This window comes from Dermacentor silvarum, chromosome 2 (assembly GCF_013339745.2).
Source record: "Dermacentor silvarum isolate Dsil-2018 chromosome 2, BIME_Dsil_1.4, whole genome shotgun sequence".
Taxonomy (NCBI): Eukaryota; Metazoa; Arthropoda; class Arachnida; order Ixodida; family Ixodidae; genus Dermacentor; species Dermacentor silvarum.
The window spans coordinates 33,147,132-33,166,427 of NC_051155.1; the positions used below are offsets into that span (position 1 = coordinate 33,147,132).

Here is a 19,296-nt window from a genome sequence, read left to right on the forward strand (position 1 = left end):
GTTCACTGACGCGTTTGGTATAGGCGAAAAATACCCCGTATGTTCAATAATAAATACATTAAATAATTTATTCAATTATGGGGTTTTACGTGCCAATAGCACGCTCTGATTATGAGGCACGCCGTAGTGGGGACTCCGGAGTAATTTCAACCACCTAGGGTTCTTTAACGTGCACATAAACCTAAGTATACGGGTGTTTCCGCATTTCGCCCCCATTGAAATTTGGCCGCTGTGGGCGGGATTCGATCCCGCGACCTCGTGCTCAGCAGCCCAACACCATAGCCACTGAGCAACTATGGCACGTAATAACTGCATAGCTGCTGTTCTATTCGTTCATAGGGCGTCATGAATTGTGCGTCTGGGTACAGAGTTCAAGTAATATTTTTGTCAACAAAAATTTTCGAAATCATCCGTTATATTACCCAGAAACGCCTAAAAGGCAAAGCAGAAAGCCAGCAGGCAAAGTATTAGATTATTCTGGGATACAAGTTTATAAGCTGTCATAGGGTATTGTGCATAATTTTGCTGTTTCGTTCGAATGGTGGTATTGAGAACTAGCTGTTAGGCGAACATCATAATAGTTTGAAGAAATCAATGCCAACCCACCTCGTGGCACATTGTTTAGAGTGTGGCTGTTAACCTAAGTTTAGGAAACGACAAAAATATTTCTGCATGACTGGCGGTTGGAACGGGAGGTTTTTTTTTTATTCGGAAGGACTTGGCGGAAGGCATAAAGAATGAAAGAAAGTTAAGTAAAAGCTTGCAACTCTGCATCGTGCAGGTTGACGCATATATCACAATGGACAAGGTGGTGGATCTTGCGTGGCCAAAGATTACCAGAAAGGGAAATTACTTGCTTTGAAGATGCAAAAATTGTCAATAATTCCGCGCGTGTTTTGCCTTAAAATGCGAGATTGTTTCCTTTTCGTGTTTTTTTCTTTAGCTGTTACACTGATGTCACCTCGAGGTATCGAGTCAATGTTTAAAGCTAGACGCCTGTCGCTCCTTTGTGTCCATGAAGTGGTTCTCTCTTTTCTGCACGCGTTCTGCGCTGTTTAATCTGCTCGCTTCCGTGTAATAAAACTTTCGCTTGATAGACAGTGCTGTCCACGCTTTCTCTCCTTTCGTCCTAGCTTTGTTCTCGAGCTGTTTTTTTTTTCAAGCATGGATTATTGCCAATTAGCCAAGCTCTCCATGGTGCGTATATTTCTGCGCACTAAATTACACAATTTCCCATGGTGTGTGAACAGAACCTGACGCAGTGAACAAACAACTTAAATAGAATCACTATGTAGTGTGCCATGAAAAATACGTCGTCACTAGGACTTTGTCTAAGTGCAACCAGGATATATACTAAACTCCTTTACGACTTTATTGTTTGTTTTGCGGCAAGAGAAAGTAAAAATGAATGACATTTATCCAAAACACGTGTGCACCACTTACGTCTTGCTGCCGATGTAAGATGCTGTTGGCCGACTCTTCCGCAACCGTCCGCACCAAGAAGACGAACAGCAGAAGAAGCCGCTGCAGCTGCACAAAGGGCCGAATATGATTATTCGACATATACTCGAGAAAAGAAGCTGGCAAATTCACCGTCAAAATGACACGAGCTTCCAAGATCTTATGAATGAAAGTTCTCCCCAGTGTACATGTTTATAGATGTATTACGGTATACTGGAGCACGAAAAGAGGGTTACAAGTACAAGGAGAGACGATACGAGCGCTGACCTGCAAGTAAATGTTTGAAAGCCACCCGGTGTTCTGTAACGTGCACGTAAACCTAAGTAAACGGGTGTTTCGCATTTGTCATTTAGCGAAACCAAATTTTCGATAATTATTCACACACACACACACGCATATATATATATATATATATATATATATATATATGTATAAACACGAATGCGAGAAGTGTGCGTGTGTGTTATTGCGTGACTGCTCTACATAACTCGTGAAATAATGCCGTTTAACTCTTCGCTCTGATGGACATCACTGTTCCTGGCCACACTGCTTTAAGAGAATGGGCCGTGTTGCGTTTCCCGTGTTGCTGCTATTTTAGCCTGAAAATGAAAGTGAATTGGCGGGCTTAACGTCCTGAAACCGCAGAGCGGGTTGTGAGTGACCCCGATAATGGAGAGCTCAGCGTTAATTCCGACCACCTTGCCTTTTAGAATGTCGAGTTCAATGTAAGTACACGATCGCCGTTGCATATCTCCCCCGAGAAAATGCGGCCGGGAGTCGAATCCACAACCTTGTGCTCAGCAGCAGAACGCCATAGCCACTAGAACACCGCGGTGGGTTATATCCTTGCCTATACGACAGCCGAACGTAAATTGTACTGACCGCATCGAGGACGAACAGAATTTCACCTGCCGCAGCGCGGTCACGATACAGAGTCCAGAGCCATGCTTAGAGTGATGCTGCCATCAACGATGCATGTTTCTCTGCTATTGGTTCCACGGCTGTATATGGCCAGTAATGCGCCACGAAGTCATTTCCCCTCAATTCGTCGACAGGATTTGGTCGAGAAAGATAAAGCCAATTGGCTGGCTTCCTGGCGGGTCGCGACAGAGCGAGGGGAAAGGAGATGCAGAATGGCTGCGCGTGTTTTCTCCGCCGCAGTGACCGCACGCGCTCGCTTGAAACGAGTGCAGTCTTGCACTTCGGTCGCTCTTCCCTGTGCATGATGCGCCACACGTTAAAGGTGACGCATCGCATTAATTTTGACATAGAGCGCGCCGCCTCCAGGTTTCCCCCAAAACTAATCAGCGTAATGAAGTGGATGGAACAGGCTTGCTTATAACATCTTCAATGAACTTCAGTGGCTTGAGTCGCGCGCCATTTTTGTATACAAATTTCTATCATCTGTTATTGTTTTGATTCTCATGCACTTGTCACACAGAGCATCACGCACAAGGTGCACACGAATTACGCAATTCGGCAGTCGCAGTGCACAGGTGCCTCCCACCCAAATCGGAGTGCACGCAGTTCTCGTGCTCTCTAGTATGCAAGCATATGAACAATCTTTCTGATTGATGTAAGACGTGATTTTTGTTATGTCAAGCACGGGTTTTGTCCAAGTTAAAGTGTAAGGAAGCACAGCCTTCATCATTTGCCTGCTTGCTTTGCGTGGCCAATTTAGCTGTCGGACTTATGCAGGCCTCCAGGTCCGCTGCGAAAAAAAAAAATACTTTTCGCTTTCACTATGATAGCGGCTACACAGTATATTCTGGGTGGATACGAAACCATCGGCGTATATGATCAAGCCATGGCATAGGGTAACCTGTTTTCTGTAGGACTGTCACCAGTAGCGCATAAACCCGTGTAATGTAGTCTACTTTCTGTGGATTGCGTACGTGCTACCTAAAGAGGTCCCAAGGCAAACGCCAGAAATAATATCTAACCAATCTTAAAGGTCTTTCTCACGGCGCCGGTGAGTCGTTTTACTCTGACAACGACCTAGCCGAGTGGTGGAACCGTGAAAGAAAACGAACGTACATTAACCTCCTCCCCCTTGCGCAATAAGCCGTATTCATGATTTGCTGTAGAAGGGATTTGTGAATCGTACCTATTGATTGATAATTTGTTGTTTTCTTATAATTGTGCTATGAAGACGCTTCTTCTTTTCAGAGGACAAGAGGTTGTCACGGGCTGCTACAAGGTAATTATCTCACGTAATTTAAGAGGGTGCAAGAAAGGGCTCAGGTCTACCATTTGATAACCGATGGTCTTGTTGTTAAAGTTTAGGTTGAGGCGTCAAATTTTAGGTGTTAGACAGATTTCTTGAAAACAAAATGCAATACTCGAGAGCTTTTGCGGTCCACTCCCATCGTAGCGCAGATACCAGAGCCTGGAATGGGAGCAATAACCTTTTACAGAGCGTCAGGAGCCCATACGCACTCAGCTGGAGCTGCGGGCCACGCCAGGTGCATGTCAGTATGAAACGATGATGTTAGGTTCCTCATTTCCTGTAATATCAGTTCCAGTGAACCTACAGATGGACAAATCGAACTCGCAATAGTATTACATCTCAATGCTGACAAAATCGTGTTTAAGACTGATTGGCTGCAGCATGAAAAGCTGTAGAAGTCTTTTTGAATTGGTTGACGCCAGAGCAACGCCATTCTAGACACCATTTGAGTCGCACAGGTAGGCTCCATGTGTTCTCGCTGGGTGGGCGCGGTGAGAACCGGGCCGGTCGAGGCCCGCGCACAGTTCTCGGTTGGATGCATCGGTCACTCGCCGATCATTGTGCATTGTGTTAGGGCACGCAGTGGACAGCGACCCGCACGACAGCGGCGTTGGTGTAGGGGTGCGCCCATCCCAGATCGCCGGTGCAGCGGGCTCATTACGCAATCACACTGCACGAGGGGCGACCTCCATGCGAGCGCCTCCCATCTGGGATCAGCAAGGGCACGCTGCGGTCGCAGCTGGGACCGACAGCAGAGACAGAGCCAGCGGTGGGAACGCGCAGAGTGTCACGAAGGGTCGAGAGGAAGCCGCCAACGAGCCATTCAATTAGGGACGTCCAAGCGACCTCTCATTTGCGAGTATTTAGGAGCTTGGCAATGCAGTCTTTTTCATTCCTCTTGTTACACTGATACGTATTGGTAATCAATAATGACTCGTAAGCTCTTACAATGCGAGGACAATTACGTTCCAGCGTATGACGCAGGACATGCAGAATAACTTTGGTGGACTCCGTGTAAACATCCTGAAAAAACATATGTTAGACGCCGTAGTTGGGGAATACAGAAAAAAAAATATTGACCACCTGCAGTTATCTTACTTGCACCGAAATATCGGTACACAATTGGTTTTGCATTGTCCCGCCAATGGAATGGGGCGGCCGCAGCCGTGAAAACAACCGGCAAAGCCAGACAGCGGCAGCCACTGAGTAACTGCGCTGGATTCACCGTTCTTCTTCTTCGTGCGGTTTTACGTGCCAGAACCAGTTCTGATTATGAGGCACGCCGTAGTGGAGGGCTCCGGATTAATTTAGACCACGTGGGGTGCTTTAACGTGCATTACAAAGCAAGCACACAGGCATTCTTGCATTAACTTCAAGTAAGTTCAGCCACTGGAAGCGCGTTCAAAAAAAGTTGCGCTAGTTACTAATCTTTTACGAAAAACGGAGACATATCCAACAATCTTATCTCGCTGGGGAAACAGCTTTACATATGTTGGGCTGTAAAGTCAGTGCCACTTGTGTAGGCGCTTGCTGAGGTTCTATTTGATAGGAACTGCTTTCAGGAGGATGAGAATAAATGTGACGAAAAATGATCAAATAATAGCAGTCACAATATTTCACTTGCAGTGTATACCACTTTCTTTATTTATAAACTATTTTATTCCTCCCTATCACATTACGATGTACTCCTTCGCAATGTTACCATAAACTCAAGAGGCACATGTATTTCGCATAAGAAATATTAATATTCTTGTAAATAAATACAGTCTGCTAGCTAATTAGGTTCTTGATTTCTGATTTTGGTGCCAATATCGAAGTTCGTGATTAAAGTCCAGTAATACTTTATCCAGGTCTACTTAGCAGGATTACTGAGGCTAGTAGAAGTTTCGAGATATCTATCTCCAAAATATGTTAAACAATAAATTGGCGAAATAGTTTCATGTTGAAAATAATGGAAACACATAAACTGGAAGATGAATCAATATCGTAGAGAAATTTTCTTCACGGATAGGTTCGTTTTATTTTCCTTTGGCGAGGGTGAACCTGTGGATGACTAGAAGAGTAGATTGCTAATCTTCGTCGTGATGGATAGATGGACAGACAGAGCAAGCCCAGCCCTTACATTCCAACTACTGTCGCAGTACGGAGCATCATGATGTCAGGCTGAGGTGTCTATTTAATGTCATGAGAGCGGCTGCCAGAAGAACGCACAATGCCGCTCTAGCGACTGGCTGTGACCGAGCAGTTCTTAAAAAAATTTTTTTTGCCCTTTACTACGTACCACCGTAAATCTCAGCTTCTCATGGACGTCTGTCCTCCGGAGATTTCAGATGCTCGACATGCGCTCAGGTTGCTCTGGCTTGTTTTTTAGGCAAGCTGGACATAAAGCGCTGCGGGAAAAGCTCATCGCATGCTGCGAAACGCTGTTTTGTCACGTTTTGAAGTACGAGCGTCCGGTGTATGCTGCTGGCAATATCGTATCTTTCGCGAACTATAAGAACCACATTAAAATGCGTTTTTGCGGGCCATTGATGACAAGGGTACCTTCTGTGCGCAACAAAATGCTGCTACCAGGGTCGCGCTGCCATTTTCAGAGATCTGACACAACGGTAAGTGTCCATGGCCACATTGGCATGCGCCCAAAAAAAAGTCCAGGTATTCAAATCTCGCCATCATTTGCAAAAAAGACCAACGCCTTAGCGGAAAAGCAGTGTTACCATCGTGACTTGGTTTTCCGCCAGGAAAAAAGACTGCCTTATAGAGGCGCTGCAGTTCATTATTCCTTACAAAAAAAAAAAAAAAAAAAAAAAAAAAAGGCGTGGCTCTGCAATGGCAAGGGACGGAAGAAACGGTATGGAAAGCGAGGGAATATTTTTGGCAATGTCTGCTGCATCTACTGTAATCCATCATGTTAAAGTGAGTTGAGATTACTTGACGCCGATGTGCAATGTCAATAATAATAAAAAAAAACTTTACCACTGCTTCGATATTTGAAACACGCTGGACCGCTGTACTGTTAGACTGGTGCTTTTGTCTCCAATTGCGGCAGGGTAATATACTAATGCAGCTTAAGCAAAATGTACATCTTTAGCGTCCCTTTCGAATAACAACTTGTGTAAAAATTGATCGTCCGCTCTAAGTACGGCATCTGTCAATACCCATGGATTGCTTTGTGATGTCATTAAACCGCATCACTAATCAGCACAAATGTTTGGGGGTGCCATGGTATCGAAGCATTTTCCACGTTATTGCATACAGCGAAAGAACAAAACACAGCTTGAATGTTTTGCACGTTCACAAAGGTACACAACAATCATGCCATTATTGTTCATGACTGCACAATCATGCCATCGAAAATGCTGCAACGTAGAAGTGCGTTCATGGTTTCAATGTTTTATAATTATAAATTCCCAACAGTTTACTAAAGGCTTGTTGCAGGCTTTAACGTTTCCAGCCTTTCATGACTCAACCTGCGAAAGCAATCGTGGTAAGTAAAAAAGAATTATTACGAAATGCATAATAGGAATAATTAATGTGGTACTCAACAGAGCACCGAAAAATTCAACACGACTCCTTGCCCTAAGTAATAAAAATTAGAGTCGTTGTCTACATACAACGTTACTGCAGCGAAATACTTTGTGCCTCGATAACTGTAGTTCTTGTAGAGTGGGTAATTCCAACACATAAATCGCAGGTTACTGAGCACCTTTGTGTGCACTTAGAATTCCTGGAACTTCCGGCTTCCTTTGTGTTCGGCGGTGACTCACGTCGCGTCAGGCGTTGATAACGAGACCGAACAACCAAAATATATTATTATGCAACTGGTCACTCATTGCTGCAACGGCAACGAAGGACACACCAGAACAAGCATCTTGCGGTTGCAGGAAGTGAAGACATAATATAAAGCAAGCACCTGTTGCCACGGAACGAGTTGTGCGCACGTGCAGGCTTAAGGACACTGGCCGCTTGGATGCTTCCGGTCTGGAATCACCGTTGCATCATTACCGTCCTCGCTCGCTGGGTCCTCCTAGACACCGTCATTTCCTACAAGCGAAAAGTATGCCTCGGGGCTGAGGCCGCTAGTTGTCTCTCGCCAGCAGCCGCCGCCGGCGTATACGAAAGGGTCCGTCGACACTTCGGATGAGCGGAAGTCGGCAGGCGCACGTGCTGGTGCACGAACGCCAGGTACGGTGGCGTGATGACGAGGCACGTGGTGTTTCCAGACGAGCTCATGCCCAGACGAGCTCCTTACTTTTAGTTAAGGAGGTCCGCACACGCAACAACGGAAACGTGCAAACGGCCGAAGAAATATAGCCACACTCATCTGTCCTCTATCATTAATGTTTGGGGTTTCACGCGCCAAAAACACGATATGATTATGCAGCATGGCGTAGTCAAGGAATCAGGAATAATCTTGATTAACTGTAAGTAAACGGGCATTTTTGCATTTTCCGTAAGTGCTCTGTGAAACAGGTAATTTATTTTCTGTTGGGTCAATCACCATCGATGCTCGATGGGAAGAGAACGAAAAGGAAGTTTCTTAGACATTCACAAGGCGGGGGGATTGCAACTGCTGATTTCGTGGCCGGTGGCGGTACACCGGCTGGACACGCTAACACGGCCACACAAGTGGTGACAGTTAGCCTTGATGGACGGTGCCGAGCATGCCTGACACAAGCTGGTTATCGATGAGCTTTTCTCTTAGTTGCAAATATTTAAGAAGCGCCATTGACGGAAGCCTTACGCTGGAGACCCACGGCGTAATATGACGTGCTCGAAAAGTCTCGATTTACATCCAAATTAAGCTGACCGAATTAAAGGTGAGGCGGAGAATGGTCGACATCACGAAGTGCATGAACTCGTTCAGGACGGGCCGAGATCCCAGAGCATATGCTCGAGTCAAGGCAAAACTCCCGCGAAGAGCACATTTGTTGTTTTTTTCGTTCATGCATGTTTTTCCTATCCCAGTCTAGCCAGGGTCAGCAGATACGCGGACTCGTTCGAGCCCGATTGTCCGGATTGCCGCGATCCCTTCTGCACTTTAGAACACACGCTCTGGCGGTGTCCCTCGTTACGGGACCATGATAATCTCACCACGGAAGAAGAGCGGAAGAAGATGCAACGGTCGGAGCTCAAGAGCTCCGACCTCACCGCTCAGCTACGGGCGGTTTGAGAATCGTCATTTACACTTTCCAAATGACTTTGCAAGGACTTGCCAGTACGCGGTTAGCTTGTATTCTAAATAAAGTCGTTTATGCGAACTACACTCCTTATTGAAAGTGCGATTTTCGCAATCCTTACAGTGTAATACGTACGCTCTGTGCAATGACGTTAGCTAAGTTTTGTGCGGGTGCGTACGACTTGAAGCCTCAAGAGCGTTCCTTTGAACTGTTTAAAATGCAGGCGCCGTCTCCTTTGGGCTGCAACATGTACTTCGTCAATGTAGCAGCGGCGGTAGTGCTTCGTGCTCAACGTTAGTGCCTACTTCCGGGACGCAGGTTTTCACGATACAAGCTAGTCACCTTTTACAGCATTGGCTCACGTCAGTTGTGGGCGTGTCTACTATGGTAAACATGTTTCCACGCGTGTCAGGCTTTCTGGAGCTGTGCGATAGGCGTACGTACGACCGGGAAAATATCTCCAGCATGCATCAAAGAAGATTGCTCTCTTTACTCCTAATAAGCATAAGTGACGCGATGGTACCATTTGAGCTGCCGTGTTTTAAACGCAGATAAAATGAGATCTGTCTTTTAAAACTATTTATTAGCCTTCCGGAACAACCACCAACGCTCAAGTCCCCTACATTCAATGGCCCAGGCAACGAACTTCACCACCGACACATTGATGATGACCGGCGGTATTAAGAACAATTATAAGAATTATGCGGACATATTGTTACACAAAATAAATGTTTTCTGTCTCTTTCCTCGAAGCTCAGGCCTACCAATACGATGGCAATATATGACGGCTGAAACCACCAAAGAACCGTCATTTTTTGCAACCCAGCCTCATCTTCAACCCCATCTTCCGCTTTTGCCCCCTTCTGTTTAATGGGTGTGTGCATCACGGTAGGCATCACGGGCGCTGTAGTTGTGAAAATAGTAGTCCAAAGAGGAATTAAAGTGAGATTTAATCAGATGGAAAAAAAGAAACTTCAAATAGATAGAACGTTCGAGAATATGCCAATCTCGCTCTACTGCTCGCCACACAGCTCGCTTAAATGTGGAAATAACGCTAAAAGCATGAGATAAATACAGCAGCATTATGAAAATACATAACCTGCTGCTTGTATTATTAATATTGGCCGTCAGTTGCTACAGTAACCTGTTGCACCCAAGATAAAGCGACTGGCATGATAAACTACGTGAAAGAAAAAAAAAGAAAAAAAAGAAAGACGTTTACCTATTGCGGCTTTGCCGCATAACACAAGAGGTAATTTGTGCTTTGGATAATTCATTTATTTATTAATTGCTTTTTTGCTTCCCACTCCTCTGCATGCAGACGCGCGCGTAGACAGAATGAGACTTAAGAGTGGTCGCCTAGTACTTATCTCGGTCGTGTCTGCCATGCCATTCGCGCGTCATGTTGGCCATATCTTAAAAATATTAGGACCCTATTTTTACCAGCACGGGAAGAGAAAGATAGTAAGAAGGTATGATATAAGTGTATGAAATCGCGACACATTATAAATCAGCGCGGTTAAAAAGATATTTTGGCTGCAAATCACTTATGTTCATGCTTGTGCTACATGCTTTAGAACATAGTGCACTTTTTTACGTAATCTGTATACAGCTGATTATAATGAGTTGCACGTGTAATGATTCACAGTGGCCTACTACAGAATGTAACTGGAACCAACGCTTCGACAAGGAGACTTGGCGAAACATTGGTACCTGCGGCGTATCTTGTTCGACCACTCTTGATTACTTCAAGCCTCCATGTTCCTGCCAACCAACGTTTTGTTTGCAGTTAATACGGGCGAGCTTGAAGAAATGAATTCATCCATGATTGGGAAAGTTGCAAGCAGCGCAGAAGAAAACGCAGACAGAGGGGCAGAGACACAGGCAAGGCGTCGGGTAACTTTCGGTGCTTCAGAAAGACGTCACAATCACAGTTAATCTGGCGACAAAGTCACCCGTCTGTGTCCACGCAATTGGGAAAAGCCAATTTCCTACATGGCAGGACGCAATTGCCTGCCCGCCCGCATATTTGTTTGTCCTCGCGGCGTTTCCGCGCGTCGCTCCAGCACCGGAAAGAGCGACTCGAGGCGAGGGCGCTGTTCCGAAGTGAGGAAGCGGCCGCACTTTGGTCGTGATTGCGGCCGCCGTCGGCCCTCCCGGCGTGGTCCGGCCGCCTTCGTCGGGAGGCTTAATTGTGCGCGCTCACGTGCGGACAGCCCCCCCCCTTTTCGTCTTGCGCGGGCCACAAACTGCGCGGACGCCGCCTCGGTCGAGGGAGGAAAACAAAGCCCGGGAAGGACGCAAAGGAAGCGTGTGGTGGAAGCGAGAGCGACTCTGGCCATGAGTCACACCTGTGCCGTGAGCCTCAGTCATGAGAGGAGTGTGAAACCACGCTGTGGTATCCCCGGTTCGGCTCCGAGTGCCGCGCCAAGCGCAAAGTGTGGTGAAGTGGGTCACGCGAGATGATGTGGCGGCACGGAAACCGCATCCAAGTGGGGCTATTCCTGCGCCGGGCGGGTCCTTCCAGAACGCGCCAAACTGTCGTTCGCTTATATTGCTCCTCCCGCTTTGGCAGCACAACGTTATCTAATGCTGTGGATAGCAAAGTTGAAGCGCTATCTGTTCTTGAGTTGATATTAAACAAAACGAGCAGAGGGAAAAGTAACGTCATGGGAACATTTGTCCCATTAAATAAAGTGCTCCACCACGACAACCAGACTATACAAATGAGCTATATTACCTTGAAGGTGGTATCGCATATAGCAAAGCCTAATTAACGTGATGTTAGAAGAGCGAGAAAAAAAAGAAACGGTAACAGGTACAAATTACTGGGAGGGCATAACGAATTACTTGGGCAAGAACAAGTCAACCCATATACTATCAAAGGTCGGGACCAATCCTCAAGTTGAGAAACAAGGAGTACAAGATGGTGACGCCGTGTATAAATGAAAAATAAACAAGATGTTCTATTCTTCTGTAGAAAATTTCGGAAACTTTCTTTGAACGCGAAGAATTTTTCAGCGACTCAAGTCAGTTTTTGCTTGTGTATCACACCTCGCTAGGTTCCTGGGCCAATCCCGGAGTTAGTGCAGTCTAAAATTATGTACCACTGGGGCTACTGCGTGTGCACTTGGTCATTTTGAAGCTCCATATATATATATCTCCGACAGCCGTATTTGAACAGAGGACGTCTAGCACAGAAGCCCGACACTGTAACCATACCGGCTCGGACGTTTTCTTTTTTTTACTTTTTAATTCAACAATCAGATGCAGAGAGGTGTTCAAAACATGTCTGCCTACTTTCTTTGATATATTGCTTTAAAATGTCTCAAGTTGCGTCAATTCATCAAGTACACTAATTCGGAGAGCAAGTTGTGCTTGTGATCGATACACACCACTAATGTGACACACTCTTGACGAAATTCTCTCTTGTCGATCGAGTGTTAACGTCAGCGTGTCTGACCACCATATCTGTTGTACAGAAACTATGGATGCCCAAAAGCATGATAATATTGTAAGATATGCCATTTTCGTTTTCCACGGGTGAGTATACCTGGGAGGGATAAGTCTGTCTGGCAGTTTCATTTCTATCACATCATAACGTCGTCAGCAACAGAACGTGCCGCTATGCACGGTGCAATCAATTACTTGCTACAGCAGTGACTGAATCGTCGGCGGAATTTCTGCGATTCGAATGCACATTTACAAGTCCTGGAGTCTGCTTACGTCATGAGTTACACGCGCTGCTAGTAGTGTACGAAATAAGGCACGCTCATCACCACGCAGTCGAGAAAGCACACAATTGTATTTCAATGGTTGCCATGGCACTGCGAAATTGTCGGCAATGACAGCGCAGATGAAGCTGCGCGCTCGGCTAATCAAAACTCGAGAGCGGTTGCTCATATCCCTCTTGAGAACGGACGCTGGGAGGCAACTTCAATTACTTGTTCGCCACATCACACTTATACGGTGGGATTCACCGTATTTTACCGGGTTTTACGGTGGATTCACCGGGTTTCACAAAATGACGCTTGTATTCTCCTGACCCTAACTTGCGACTTCGCCTGCCACCCGGACTTTCCTGTCTGAAATCTACTTCATTGTGTTGCATGTAGTTGGGTGTAACATTCACAAATGCCTATTCATTCCTGGGAATGGCGAACAGTGCAGCGTGCAATTTGTGTGGGTGTGACGAGACAATAGAACACCTTTTGTGCCACTGCCCATCCTTCGACGCTCAACGATGTGCTCTACAAGCTAGAGTCAGCCGACTGGATTATAGAGCGCTCTCGGAGGAAAATATTCTGGGACCATGGCCTTTGCATAAGGCCCCAAAATGGGTTCTGCACTTGTTGAAGGCGACTGGACTGTACGAACGCTTGTTAGAACGGACGTTCCTTTGGGAATGCGTTTACTATGACTGACCCCCTATTATTTTCCTTCTATTTTTTCTTATCTATTCTTCCCCTTTCCCCTCCCGAAGTGTAGGGTAGCCAACCGGGCACATGATGCGTTAACCTCACCGCCTTTCCTTCTTCGTTTCTCTCCCTCTTCTATTTCAGCGTTTTTCGGAGAACATCACAAAGAAATATCGGGTCCCAACTCTCAATGAAAAGAAAGAACTCGATAGTTTCTGGCTTTTTGCACAGGAGACAGTTCGTTGCACAATTATGCACTTTTCAGGAAGCCACGTTTTAACTGTAATTGTATTGCTGTGTAAATGAAAAAGGAATGGCTTTATATGCGTCGACGGGCGGAATACAACATCCTTATTCATTTCCCGCGTGCAAACCACCCCACTGAGGCACTAGTAATGTTTCGTATTAAATGATGTCAATGACTGTCGAGTCTGCCTTTTTTTTTCGTGAAGGAGTCACGTTTTGTTGTTTTCTCGCAAATGCTCCATTGTGCTATCTTGAGGAGATTGTAAAAAATAAGCATAGCAATATATCGCGCTGGGTGATTGCATTTGTACATCCGATGGCAATGAATTTCTTTAGTATGGACTCTACTGCGCATGTTTATATACCTTTCCATATCGAACCAATTTTAACGGCAAAGATATCCTAAAATTAATTTCGGATACTTGTACCGTTCTGCGAATGTTCACAATACAGGATGAAAAAACAGCTATGAGGTTAACCCTATGTTGACCGCACGATCCGCACCGTTTTTGGCGCCATTTGTCGCATAATAACTCAGGTCCAAGTGACATTATCGTTAATGGTGAACTTGTGTCAGGCAGCTCGCGTATGGCAATATGTTTTAATGATTTTTTTTCAATCTGTTTTTACTAACATTTCTGCAGACGGTTTTTCACCGTTCACACTAGAATACCCGTACACATCAGTAATGCCTAATATTCAAGTGTCGCATGAAGGCATTGTAGCTCTTTTGCCTAAAATTAACGATAAGAAATCTGTTGGCCCAGACGGCATACCAAATGCCTTTCTGCGCAGATATGCGGAATGGGTAGCCTACTATCTAGAGATCATAATGCCACGCTAACACAAAAGCGGGCCCCAGATGACTGGCTAGTAGCAAAAGTAGTTCCGGTTCACAAGTCTGGTGAAAGGCAAAATATTGGAAACTATCGGCCAATTTCACTCACACGTGTATGCTGCAAACTACTTGAACACATAGTTTCAAAGTCAATATACACCTTCCTTGAAGACAAGAAAGCTTTTTTTCCCAACCAGCATGGATTTCGACAGCATCTTTCGACTGTCACATAGTTGATAGAAACGGTTAACGATTTTTCAGCTTCCTTGAACAATAAAAAGCAGGTCGACGCTATATTTTTAGATTTGTCGAAGGCTTTCGATCGGGTCGTACATAATGAATTAATTAATAAACTGATGGACATGAATATAAATTATGAAGTTGTTATGTGGATCCACTCATACCTTACAGATCGGAAATATTACGTTGAAATAGATGCTGACAAATCTAACTATTTTAAGATAACCTCAGGCGTTCCACACGGATCCGTTTTAGGACCACTTCTTTTTCGAGTTTACATCAATGATATTGCTCATCACATAAGGAAGGACATAAGCATCCGGTTATTTGCAGATGACTGTTTATTATATCGTGAAATGAATAACCAAAACGATGAGGCGTCACTTGGTCAAGCCCTTAAAGCTGTAGAAGTCTGGGCCCCGAAATGTAAAATGAAAATGAACGATTCTAAATCAGTCATGCTCAGAGTTACAAACAGAACAAAGCATGTTATTGAGTATAATTATGAGATGAGTTCAACAATTCTAACTGAAGCTGAAACAAGCTTCAGTTACCTAGGTTTAACAATCTCGAAAGATTTAAGTTGGAAACCACACGTAGACAGAATTTGTGGAGCTGCAGAAAAAAAAGTTATGGTTCCTTCGCCGCAAATTAAAGCTAGCAATCACATCCGTCAAGCTGCTTGCATATTTAACTTATGTTAGACCGACGTTAGAGTATGCCAGTGTCATGTGGGATCCGTTTCAATCAGAATTAATAAACCGCATTGAGAAGATACAGAGAAAATCCGCAAGCTTCATTCTTTCCCGGTATTGACTCTGTTTCTGAAATGCTTCGGTTGCTTGATTTGTCTCCACTGGCTCAACGGCGGAAGTTGGCTAGACTTAAATTTCTTTTTTTGTTATCAAAAGGCCACTTCAATATTGAAACCACACCCTATCTAGCTTCCAGGCAGTCTAGAAACGTTAGGTCAAGCAATCATTGCATGTTCTCAATTCCAAAATCATATCTGGACGCGTACGCTTATTCTTTTTTCCGCGAATGATTAAGAAATGGAACAGTTTGCCGGTGTCTGTTTTGCAGTCGAGTAGCATCAGAGGCTTTGAGGAACGTGTTAAAAGCCTTTTATGAAATGAAATCTTAATGGTGTAGTGCAAACGTTGTCACACTGTTCTTGAATACATGCTGTAGTCTTTCAATTATGTTGCTTGCGATATCACTGTCACAATGCCACAAACACGTATTTCTTAGTCAAAATATTGTATTTGTATTTGGTTATTTGTTTTGGTGGTTATTGCATTGTATTTGCCACATTCATTGCTTCATGTCCTATTTACGATTGTAAGGTGTTTTCATTTTTTTACGTTATGTGCAAACATGCTGTACCTACGCTGTTACGGCCAAGACGGCCAACAGTATTTGAAAAAAAAAAATATCCTAGACTCTCGTTTTGTCTCATCATTAACACAGTAGAAGGAAACAGTTTTCTAGGCTTGTTTACTGCCAGAAAACAATTCTGTGCGCATATGGCCGTATAGTTTCCTGAGCATATTCTGAGAATGTGCATTCGACGTTCTCACTAATGTTTCACAATAATAAATGCTAATCTAACCTGTTCATTGCAGATAAAATGCTTAGTTCTTCTCATCATAAGTAACAGAAAGGTTGGGCAGTGATTGAAATAATGAAAGTTCTTTTAGGAGAATATAACAAGTAGTGTGCTGTCCGACAAGTTAGTCCCACAAGTTAGGGAGTGGCGAAATGCCACAGTTATTTTTTAAAGTGTGAAGCTGCTTGAAATGGAACGCATTTCAAAGAAATTCATCCTAATTTTCATCTTTGTCTACGCAGCCTGTTGTTTCAAGTGCGATATGAGGTTTCGGCAATCGTAATAGGGACCTCTGTGTTTTGCAAGATTCGGTTCTATAGAACGTCTGCTTAAGCCTAAATAATGACAAGTATAACATGCTGATTCATACACCTGATCAAAGTGCAACAATTGAGTTGCGCTCTAAATCACGAAAGAGGCACTGCTCCTACATAAGCACAATTAAAGGCGTTACTCGTCTTGAAAAGCATCTAAACAAGTTGACAGACATGAAACAATATGAACCTAAAAATTACTGCCGCTCTACTTTTGATGCTGCTGATGAGCATCATGCTGATGTATCCAGGTTTCATGGGCTTTCATAGCCTGCAACGCCTAACGAAACAGCATCATTTTGGCACTGTGGCATAGTCTAAAGCAAACCACAGGTTTTAGTGAAGCCAGCTCAAGTACAAAGATAAGAGAAAGAAGCTTACAAAGGCAACTATTATTAGATACACCCTTGTTAAATGTCCCCTCTACATTGCGTTAGTGTGCGGTTTATAACACGTAGCGTCAACACAGGCACGCGAAGGAATCCACTCTATCAATGAAGCTCTGCTTCATTCGCCCAGCAGGCACTATAGCATTGCATCTCTCAAAATGAAGACCAACGCTTTACGAACTGAGCCGTAAAGCTACAAATGGCCGGAACCTTGACGACGAAGAGGAAGTACACAAACTGCGATCGAAAGTTGCGGCTGATTCGATAAGTTCCACAGAAACGCATGCGGGAGACAGTAATGATGCCCACCGAAAGAGGAAGTGGCATGTGAAGTCGGGGGAAAAGCAAGCAATGACTTCGATCACGAACTCCACGATACTGATGACGGCGTCGAGAACGCAGCGGATATTGAGACGGAGGCCGTTAGTATTTAGGTCTCTTCTGTGTGTTGGCCGGAAACGAGGTGCATCCGCTTCAAGTACCGGGTATTCCTCCATGCACGCTACCACTCGAGACCTCTCTGAAGTGACCAGCCGCTGAAGCAGACGAGAAGCGTGGCGTAGTATATTTCGCACAAAGCAAAAAATTGTGCGGCAACAGTGAACGGTGTCCGTTTGAGAGATTTCATTTGCTCTCCATAAGCTTGCTGATACATAACCTAATAATTACGCGTCACCTGTATCACACGGGAGTTAAAAGCGGGTGGAGGAGGGAATCATAGGTGAGCAAACTGTAGAACCACTGCTTTACTTGATATTGCGCAAAAAAGAACAACAAAAGAACAACATGCATGCATGATTTGTAGAGGCGCCTAGAGCTGATGCCGATGTAGTGAAATAATGAAACATCCTTTAGGAGAATATAGCAAGTATAGTGTTCTGTATGATTAGTCTATGATACGTATTCTGCCTTCGTCTTCTAAAGAGAACAAATATATTAATTCGTTTCATTCATTCATTTATTTACTAATTTGTATACACATAGTTAGATATTACGCAACAGTGGTTGGATCCATAGTTTTTTCGGCTAGTCGGGGGTCTACTATATAATAGGTATAAACCTGACGCACCTTGCCGAATTAAATGAATTTCACACAAATTTTGGGCAGAATAGTATTCGAATATACGAATTACATATTGTTCAAGTTCACAGATCAAAGAAAGCAAAATACACTGTGCTGCTAGAAATCAGTAGTAAGTGCAGGAGGCAATTAACCGAGTGAGCCGCAGTGAATGCGAAAAATTCGCGCTGTCCCGCTCCACGTCAACCCCTTCTGCGTCATGACGTCACAACACAGTCATCTCCTGCGAAACAAAACCATTCGTTGATGCAAATAAAGTTAACATAAGAAACTATTAAGCACATTCTGATGCTTACATCAGAATTTCCTAAATGACCACGCGGGAAAACGCGCCGAGAAAGTTTTTTGAGACCTAATACTATTTTTATAGAGATTATTGCCTATGACTGCTCTATGGTAGTTCTGTCTTCTTGCGTAGGATAGTGCGGGCGTATGAGAGAAAGACACCATGTGCTGCTTTCGTCGAAAATGGCGCGCAATGAGCACACGAAGCCGTGCATCAGTGGACCCGCTTTATTCTAACTGCGACAAAAGTTTTTCCTCCGCCGAAGAGGCGTTCAAGAAAAGCCCGTTGAGCCTACTGAAAGCGATACAGCTTCCATGAAACTCCCGCTGTACCAAAAAAAAAGATAAAGCAAAAAAAAAAAATGCGGAGGTGTGCACAATTCCTCACCTCATCTCCTCACAAGGCCACTCTGTTGGCAAAGGATCCCATAGGGTTCGGAGTATTGCTCATCCAGAAAAATAGAAATAGGAGAAGGCGGAAGAAAGGCGTAAGCACGCTTTCGGTGCACAAGCTTGTAAAGAAAAATTGTTCTGCCAGCCACACGACTTGAACCAAAGGACACTGGCAGTGCTTGGTATGCAAGTTGTGCAGGCTCTGTATGAATGCAGTGCACAAGCTGCAGTGAGTGTGCCCATGAAGCCAGAGAGGGGCCCATGTGGACTAACTATTGCGAGTGATTCATTTGCAAGGAATGAATTATCTTTTCGTTGAGGGGTTTATGTAATTTAGACCACTCTATACTCATCGTAATTTTCCCTGGGGTGGGGACAAAATGAGAGATGTCTGACTTTTTAAAAATAATTCTTATTTAATGCTTGTGTTCATTGTACCGCCATTATTGTTCTTGGAAAAAACCCAAGAAACATGATTACTGCAATTTTTCACTATTATTAATATAAACAAAAATTAGCATCTAGTTGTAAATGTCTGCCTCATTTTGCACCGCCTTACTACAAATGGACGTTGAAATAGAAGTATTTGTGAGCGTTTTTGATTAGAGCAAG

The 19,296-nt window shown here is 44.4% G+C and overlaps 1 protein-coding gene across 1 annotated transcript in view; it reads right to left on the minus strand.

The window, feature by feature from the left end:
• Nucleotides 1–19,296, minus strand: part of LOC119441414 (uncharacterized) — a 76,612-nt gene that overhangs the window by 6,671 nt on the left and 50,645 nt on the right. The window contains exon 2 of the mRNA XM_037706039.2: nucleotides 1,444–1,530. Coding sequence (XP_037561967.1) covers nucleotides 1,444–1,530 — 87 coding nt within the window. The remainder of the gene's footprint in view (nucleotides 1–1,443; nucleotides 1,531–19,296) is intronic.